At 35.5% G+C, this 9,920-nt stretch overlaps 1 protein-coding gene across 1 annotated transcript in view; it reads right to left on the bottom strand.

Annotated features, from left to right (window-relative positions):
* Positions 1-537: 537 nt before the first annotated feature.
* LOC127859696 (uncharacterized) overlaps positions 538-9,920 on the bottom strand; it is a 99,099-nt gene continuing 89,716 nt past the window's right edge. The window contains exons 51-56 of the mRNA XM_052397202.1: positions 9,686-9,920; positions 8,062-8,155; positions 6,015-6,284; positions 4,889-5,068; positions 2,113-2,262; positions 538-1,097 (exon numbers count right to left, since the gene is read on the bottom strand). The exon at positions 9,686-9,920 is cut by the window's right edge and continues 1 nt beyond it. Coding sequence (XP_052253162.1) covers positions 889-1,097; positions 2,113-2,262; positions 4,889-5,068; positions 6,015-6,284; positions 8,062-8,155; positions 9,686-9,920 — 1,138 coding nt within the window. The 3' untranslated portion in view covers positions 538-888. The remainder of the gene's footprint in view (positions 1,098-2,112; positions 2,263-4,888; positions 5,069-6,014; positions 6,285-8,061; positions 8,156-9,685) is intronic.

Below are 9,920 nucleotides of genomic sequence, written 5' to 3'. Positions count from 1 at the left end.
TATGTTTTGCTTCAGTGACGTATTGTACAGTCTTGTTTAAGCCAATAGCCATTGAGCATTAAACAAGACTATCTAATGCTGACGAGTTTCTTTCCTACTGATATCGATGGGATTTCTACACTCATCTTTTTTAAGAACCACAGAAACACATAATTTAAGAAATGAGGCATATTTAAATGCATGTAATCGTTTTCATAGTAAGCGTTGTTATCATGGTCAATTGAAAAAAAACACACTGTGAATTCGTAAAATTTGAAATGCACAAACTCGATGCATGCTACATTGATGTTAAGATGTATAAACTTAGGTAAAACTTGCAGGCCTTGTTTTAAAACAACGCCTTACTTTTGATCTATAGACAGACAACGCAACCACGTGAGGTATCAAGTAGTATTATCGCGGTTACCAGTTCAACGTTTTGCCTGATGTTTGTTGTTTTATTGTATGCACAAAAGGCCAGCATGCGTTCTGGGATGCAGATGTATTTTGTGTTTGATATTCATGCTTTTATATCCACAACAACAACAAAAACAATCGAGCAATGCGAATATATACATATATTAAAATACTCTTCTTTAAACAGCACATAATTTCAACAGAAGAGGTCCATTAAAAGAACCCATTTCCATGAACTTTTTGTTCGATTTCAGTACAAAATGTACACACATTATGAATAATTACTACAAGTATGTTACTTCTTTAAAACAATAATTGGTATTTGTTGTAAGAATTCTTCTAATGAACAATTGTCAATAAAGCACAATCAATATAAACAATTATCTAGATCCGGATTTTGCTGTAGTCGACATCGTTTCTTAATGCCATCTCGGAAAGTTTTGTTCATGAAATGCCCCATCGTTTCAGCATGATAGTATTTGCAAATGCCATTCACTCTAGCATGACAGTTTCGTCCCCGTCCTTTTGAAATAAAGCGTTGTCGAAACCAAGATCTGAGCGTTTTGTAGCCGAGAGGAGTTTCGCCTTTAATGAGGAACACCGCAGCCGATACACCACGGCGCCGATACATGCTACAAGTGCGCATGCGCCTATGACCCATGCCGCAATCTGACCAGCAGATAAGCTCGATGGTGCAGCAGCTAAAACGGAAGAGAAACTGCGTCATGGCCCAGTCACGTGAGCTGGTTTTAAACGTGAGCCTTGTCTGTGAAAACTGGGCGAAATGCAAGTGCGTAAAGTGTCGTCCCTGATTAGCATGTGCAATCCGCACATTCTAATCAGGGACGACACTCTCCTCTGTTATAATATTTTTCGTTAAAGGGATCCTCCTTTAAGCAAAATTCCAGTTAAGGCGGAAAGTGTCGCCCCTGCTCAGCACGGACTGTACAGGCTTATCAGGGACCAAATTGTATGCACCACATGCATAAAAAACGTTTTCAAAGAGCGCGGCTCATATCTATATCTTATATTTATCATTTCATGTTTCACAAATATTACCACAACATGAAATAAACCGAAAATTATTCTGTATTGCAAAATTTGCGTAAGTCTTCTTACTATTGTTTCTTTGCTCTTCAACCTACACGTAGCACATGGAAACTAAACAAAAAAACATAAACATACACAAACTTTCATAAGGGAAAAGTTTGAATATTGAAAAAAAACGTGTTTTTATATTGCAACTGGTCATGACAAAATCCAGAAAGAGCGCCACTAGTAATTATACAGAGGGGGTAATCACGTGACAAACGTCCATCCCGGGACAGATTTTTTTCGCCGCTTAATACCCTTAATTATTTTTTATTTTTTATTTTAAAATGTCACTCACATAGAATGGCAAAAAATATTTCTCGGCTTCGACGTCGCCATCTTGTTTGCCACATAATTACCCCCTCTGGTATAGAGCTTTTCTACACAGGCTTATCCGGGATGACAATTATGGCATTTGAAGTGCAATTGAAGTCTCTTCTTAGCAAATAATCGAGTTTATACGGAAAGTGTCATTCCTGGTTAGCCGTAACGGACTGCACAGGCTAATCTGGGACGACAATTTACGCACTTGCATTTTAAGCCATATTTTCACAGAACGCGACCAATATGTATAACTGTGTCATAGTGCAAAACAGTCATCGATGATGTCCGCAAATCGCCTACCTTTAGAGTCGGGTGGCCCTCCGTGGTATCGTCTGTTAATAGGATAATATGTTGGCCTGGCATCGTCACTTGTGTCTACCGAAGACGTTTCTTCAGAATATATGTAAGAAGAAGTAATTTCTTCCGGCACAAAGGTTCCATTGTTGTCACCTGTAAAACACACATATTAAACTAAATAATATACATGCACACCATTAATATATTGAAGTAAAAATAAAATATTGCGATATTATCAACGATTTAGACGCATCCAGACCAACACCTTTTACACTAATTCCGATCGGTTGATCTTTTTTTCCTGTATACATACATGTTTAATATATAAGGTGATACAAACGATACTCGGATTGTCATATTCAAACGAATATGTTTTATTGCAATTTTAAAGTAATACTGCAAACAATAACACAAACTCTCTATTACAAACATTCAAAATTCGAGGGAACTGACGGACTAAGAGCTTTTCGCTAGGTCATGTATGGTCTCTAGGCGCGAAGTATATCAATTAAACTACGTCTAAGTGCATCATGTTTGAAATGGACCAAAATATAATCAGAGTTTCTTTAAGTGTTCTCCTTTTTTCAGTTGTAACGAGGCGTTTACGTGACGATGAAAAGCGATGGTTTCTTGACGTATAGTTCGTGTCACTAACCTTATTAAAGTGCGATTTGACGTCTTATATTTTGTGTTCGCGATTTTATATTATCATTACTTCAACATGATATATTATCTACATGCACTTGATGATGAATTTCGCTATAAGGTTGTGGCGTTTGATAGGATTTACCAATAGTTTCATTACAAAAAAAAGTCAACATTGTGATTAATCATGTTACAAAGAATTTTTTTAATCCATTGCCCTTGTTGTGGGGTTTTAATTAGCTTGTCAGCAACCGCTTATTTCCTTCTGTTTATGTCTCAAACTCGCAAAGCTATATGTCAAACGTAGACATTCGACATGGCATTCACATGTACTTGGTGTATGCATAACGTCGGTAATCTTTGCAATACATATTTTTCGAATGGAAACTGCTTAGTACGCTGTAAATAATAAATAAGATGACCAAAGATCTTACTGAGAACCAAATGAACTCGACTGTTCCAAACATTTTGTTTATGTTTTGTTAAACGACCCGGCTGAGTGTTAGCAAAACGTATGGTTTCGTGGTCATTGGGCAAAAGATGAAAGAAAGTATGCACAGGGTTCCACTGTAGTATGGTTTCGTGGTCTTTGGGCAAAAGATAAAGTAAAGTATTCACAGGGTTCCACTGAAGTATGGTTTCGCGGTCTTTGGGCAAAAGATAAAGTAAAATATTCACAGGGTTCCACTGAAGTATGGTTTCGTGGTCTTTAGGCAAAAGATAAAGTAAAATATTCACAGGGTTCCACTGAAGTATGGTTTCGCGGTCTTTGGGCAAAAGATAAAGTAAAGTATTCACAGGGTTCCACTGTAGTATGGTTTCGTGGTCTTTGGGCAAAAGATAAAGTAAAGTATTCACAGGGTTCCACTGAAGTATGGTTTCGCGGTCTTTGGGCAAAAGATAAAGTAAAATATTCACAGGGTTCCACTGAAGTATGGTTTCGTGGTCTTTAGGCAAAAGATAAAGTAAAATATTCACAGGGTTCCACTGAAGTATGGTTTCGTGGTCTTTAGGCAAAAGATAAAGCAAAGTATTCACAGGGTTCCACTGAAGTATGGTTTCGCGGTCTTTGGGCAAAAGATAAAGTAAAGTATTCACAGGGTTCCACTGTAGTATGGTTTCGCGGTCTTTGGGCAAAAGATAAAGTAAAGTATTCACAGGGTTCCACTGTAGCCATAAACAAGAAATCCCATTGCGGCCATGTTTTTCTTATGTTTGGAACCATTAAAAACTCATTAAAAAATCTGGCCATAAATGATGATTTAGCCTAAACAACTTCAATCGTTTTTACAAGATTTCACCAAAGCAGCATAAGATAAACTGCCCCGCCCCCTGGCAGTCCATATATTTCAACGGACGGGGCCTATATCAAAATCGGTCGCGCAAGTTTCGTGAAGACTTTTCTTAACAAGTCACACACAAGTGTATTTTGCATAACGTCTTAGTAAGGTTTCATAATGTACATATAAGATAAACTGCCTCGCCGAAGGACGGTCATGTTTTCTACGGACCGGAGCCATTTTCTTACTAAGCTGAGATTTCATAGGAAAAAAGTTCTGTACATGTGTTCGTGTTAAACATGTGACATATAGATTGTTATCACATATAAGACGAAAACTTCTCCGACTTTCTAGCGTGAATATTTATCAACGGACCCGAAGCACTTTCAAACTCGGCTGAGATATCATTAAAATAATTTTATTTTTCTGAGCAATTTTTTACGATTTTTTGACAAAAATGTGACTTCTAGAATATTTCACAATAGACATATTATAGACATAGACACATACATAGACATAACCGCGCCCCCATCCCCGGTGGCCATTTTTCAACTGACCGGAATCAGTTTTGAAGTCAGCTGCATATCATTAGAATAGATGTTACCAGAAAAGTTTATGATGGCTGTTTTAACAATGTTGCTTATATAGTGTTCACAAGATTTTTCAATATTTCTTCCAAAGACCTAGTCTATGACCCTATGTGACCCAGTGTGTGACAAAACTTCATGACACTAAATGTGGCCTCTATAGTGTTAACAAGGTAAATGTTCACAACGTACTTAACACGACGAACAAAATGCAATCGCAAAAGCACACCGCGGGCACGATGCGCTCAAGTGAGGTAAAAAAACAACCTGTAATGTCGGCACACAAGAACGCACGTTCCTCTGTGCAGTCCGACGTGATGAACCATGAATACTGCCCTGTCGTTACATAGCCGCACTTCTCCAGGACATAACTTGACCCGTAGTAATTTACCATTACCATGGCCCCTCGATAATCCATGCTGGTAGAGTCAATCCATAACGGTTGTCCTGGTACAGAAAAAATTTGCATAAACACGACGTTTAATGTTTTATTAACATCATAACGTGATAACGGGTTAACGACTTAAAGGGGCCTTTTCACAGATTTAGGCATATTTTTAAGTTTGTCATTAAATGCTTTATATTGCTAAATGAAAACATTGGATCTTAAATGCTCCAGTAAAAAATCAAAAATAAAATTAAAAAAAGATAAAAAATTAGCCGGTACCAGTGACCCCCGGAGTCCTGGAGTTAGTCTGAAGTAAAAACTCATTAGCCCTCTCGACTATTCCGGCAGGTTTAAACAGGCTAAGTATTTTTTATTTTTTATAAGTAATCTTCGTAGTTTCGTAAATTAAAACGACAACAGAACTCTCCAAATTATTCAATCGTTTCGTGTTGCAACGCTTTATAATTTTTAGGTTTTTTTCAAATCGTCAAAAGATACATATAATTGCTCTATTGGGCTATGGTAAATGTTCAGTAATACTGTTTCCTCACAAATATCATAACTAACACGAAAATTTGCGAATCTGAAACAACTTATTTCAATTTTGTCAATTTACCAAACCGTGAAAAGATCCCTTTAATCACTATGCTATACAATAATTACACATTTATGTATATGGTTCACATTCAGAAAGTGATAAACTATATAAGTAACCAAAAATATATTGATTAGAACATGAATTATTTTGTCTTTTTATGTATTCAAAGGCTTGACAAACTGAAGAATAAAACAAGCGAAACCAAAACATTTGAGCAGAGATAGTATTTGCTACTTAAGATGTGAAATCATGTTCAATACATCAAACGTGGTAAAGGTACACTAGCTTTGACGTGCGTGCAAGATACGTAAACGGAGGCACAATACGAACCCCGGATAATTTACATGTAATTAATAGCTCATGTTGATTCATGTTGATCGTGGTATCGTAGTATTTATATAACTTACCGAACATGTCCATTAAGCCAATCCAGAATTCACTCAACGACATGTTCTGAGTGTTTATCCAATCGATAAGTTGCTGATTTTGGGTGTCGCTATGAATACTCGCTGGGGCCATGCCCAACTTGGTACACGCTTCCAATGTAACGTGAAATTGAAGCTTAGTTTTAAATAGTGCGAAACAGCGTTGTTCAATACGCACTGAGTGTTCGCCGTGACATGTCGTTGTGTTTGGCGGTATGGTGGGTTTGGGCGTAGTGGTTCTGCCAAGTCGTTCTGTAGACGACAAAACAGAACGTTTTTTTTAACAATATAATAATCGGCATTTTTCTGTTGAATTTTTCATTAAAACTGTTTTCTATGTAACACTGACCAACATTGTCGCTATAAATCACTTACACTACGTACATAACTCGTATTAGCCAGTATATGTATGAACTACGTGCAATAATGTGTCCTGTTTGTTCTTTACCACCCTTTATGTAAATTGAATCAATATATGCATGTAAGTATCATGCGCATCTATGTGGCTATATTTGCTCAAGGAATGACATTTGATTGATTAATGCCAGTGCATATATATTCTCAAATATATAAATATTTAATTATAGTGTGTTATATATATTTATAGAGATTGAACAATGTTGTTTATTGCAATTATTATCTATAAATGTGTGCAGGCGTGCTATGCATGCTTACATGAATTGTGAGACTTTCTACATCCAAATGTATGCATGCTATGCATGACTAACAATGTATTGCCAACATACCAAATGGTATGAAGAAATGGGTTGGAAACCACCAATTGTAAAGCAATGGGGAGCTGTTATTAGACAACATTTTAGAAATGTAATATGAATGATTCCAGAATAAATAAGAAAATGTACCTGTGGTCTTAATCAAGAAATGTTAAAAATAGCTATTTTAGAATAAAGTCATGTCTGATAGATGTAAACATGTCTGATTTAGTTGATATACCTATTAACAATATCAAATATATTGTAAATGATTTAGAATCTAGGATTTTTGAAAAAGAAATTGTCAAATGGAGAAGCGCAGTCAATAGTAATACTGGAACTAGAGGTGTTGGTCATAATAAATTGAGACTGTATAAATTATTTAAAACAGAATTCGGAACAGAAGCTTATGTTAAAGACAACATACCATTTTTGTATAGAAGTGCACTAGCTTAGTTTCGATGCGGTGTGGCACCGCTGAGATTAGAAACTGGTCGATATGAAAATATTGAATTGGGTAATCGAACATGTTTCCATTGTAAAAACATAGTGGAGGATGAGATACATGTACTTTTTCATTGTCCTTTATATGTGAATATCAGGAAAAGTCTAATGGACATTTTAATTGAAACTCCAAATTGTCACAACATGTCAGATACTGAGAAACTTAAATACATATTTACAGATGAGAGGTTGCTTTATAAATCAGCCAAATCCTGCTTTAGTATTCTCAAAGAAAGAAGGAATATTTTATATTCAAAATGAATTGTATAAACTTAAGTTTTATGCTGTACATTTGTAAAATAGTTTATAGACTAGTCTAGGTTTTAAAAAACAAAAACAAATGGTATTTTAATGTATGAACAATATTTACAAGTGTAAATAAAACCACATAGTCTTAGCTACAATAACTTATTTTAATAGAAGTAAGTTTTAACGATGTGGAATTCATTTGTTAGTCAATAATTGTTAATGTATATATGTATGTAATTATATAGTCTCTTATAAATCATATTATGATTGGTCGCATACATGTAACTGTGCTTTTATATGTATTTTAATTGTATATGTATTGCGAATGAGACTCTAATAAAACATTGAATTACCAATCGCTTATTCTTCAATCACGTATTATTTATCGAGATCATGTTATTGTAAATATATTTGTACGATCTCAACTCTTTCCTGCTTCGCATAAAATAGAACCAATAAACGTATAGACTTAAACTGACGAATGGTCCAAAATAATGTTTGTTTACATTTTATTGTGAAACAGAAGTTAACTATTTCACAGCGACTAAACACCGTTTACATACCTGTTTCACACAGGACAGTCAACGCCTCTGTGCATCCTTTCAAGTTTTGTTTAATGGTGTCAACTGTCTGGACGAAACACCCGCTTCCAGAATTCTATTAAAATACACAACAAGTACAACAAATACATCAAAATATCAATCATAGGTCGTTCATTGTGCATCAGTCGTTCGGAACAAACTGTCGTAGCTTCATATAATTATTATGTGAACAAACTGTCGTAGCTTCATATAATTATTATGTGAACAAACTGTCGTAGCTTCATATAATTATTATGTGAACAAACTGTCGTAGCTTCATATAATTATTATGTCCAACTGATCAGAACCAGCAGCAATCGATTCCACATAACCAAGAGAAAACAGGAACCAGCAGCAATCGAGTCCACATAACCAAGAGAAAACAGGAACCAGCAGCAATCGAGTCCACATAACCAAGAGAAAACAGAGAACCAGCAGCAATCGAGTCCACATAACCAAGAGAAAACAGCACAGAACGAGTCCACATAACCAAGAGAAAACAGCACAGAAACGCTTGACAATCAAACACGTTTGACGGGGACTGAACAAAGAAACCTCTGAATCAGAGACACTGAACTGTTCATGTCATAAGGTAAATTAAAGTTAAGGTGTGAATAGATGTACACTTTTGAAAAGTGTATTTGTTTTATCCGTATCCTTAAAAAGAAACCTATTTTGAATAATTCAAATAGTACTAGGGATGAATATTGAATTACAAGTGCCGGTTGAGTAGTTCTTAGTTAAAAGGAGATTGTTACTTTATTTAAGTTTCGTTCTTAACAAAGTTACCAATGAAAAACTGTGAGCTAGTGAGTATCCAGTCAAAATATTAACTTTCACTCGAGTTTAAGCGATCTGCATATAGCGACGCGTTTAAGCAGGAGTATCATTAATTTGACGTTTCGAGTACGTACGTGTGCTATTATATGTTTAGATTTCAGTGTTTACATTCGCGGCTATTTTTCGTGTTAACTTCTTAAGTTATTATTATTTGTGTTGGTATCTTGATATTCCTGAATCAAAATACTAGTAGTTTGTCAATTTTGTCTTTATATATCTATATCTATTGTTTGTATTAATTATTTTTATTAGTGCCGATTGCGGTTGTGATTTAGTCATAATTTGAATCTCTTAAATTCACGCAGTCACCAATTATCAATAATATTGGTTTTTGTTTGCCTTTAAAAGATAATAATAATGATTATATATGTATTGATATATATTCAGATATGTTATGCTGTTCTTTTAAGATCATATAATTAGTTCATAAAGAATTATAGATCTTCAAACATTTATTATTTGTCTCTTGAACCAAATTGCGTCTATGGGTGTAGCTATGTCGGCAACTTTCGGTTAAGATACATTTTTAAACGATTTAATAAAATAGTGTACATCAAAATCGAACGTGTCATGTACCAAACCTTAAAAATCAAATACATTTATTAACTAGGGTTACAAAATTACTTAGCTCGGTCCATTTAAAATACTTGTTTCTGCTCATAGGCCATACACAATTCAACACAGCAATGTAATATAAAATGACATTTTGTCAATATACCAATTTTACAGCAATGAACTTGAAAATGGGAACCCAAAACTAACCTACCTTAGCATAGTTTACCCAGACTTGACCTTCTGAGCTAAGGCTTTTCAATAGGCTGTATGGATTGTATGCCTCGCTGTCTACCGTCATCACACGCCCACCGAGCTCGGCGCACACGCGTTGACTGTCCACAAAGCCTTGTTTTGAACTTGTCACGTGACGTATACACGTGTCAGTGAACCCAGAGTAGCCATGCGGACACTCGCTCGGCGCGGCGGTTTGAGGAGGCAAGGAGCTG

This window comes from Dreissena polymorpha, chromosome 15 (assembly GCF_020536995.1).
Source record: "Dreissena polymorpha isolate Duluth1 chromosome 15, UMN_Dpol_1.0, whole genome shotgun sequence".
In the NCBI taxonomy this organism is placed as follows: Eukaryota; Metazoa; Mollusca; class Bivalvia; order Myida; family Dreissenidae; genus Dreissena; species Dreissena polymorpha.
Note: the sequence above shows the minus strand (reverse complement) of the source record. Positions and strands in the feature narration are given on the sequence as shown.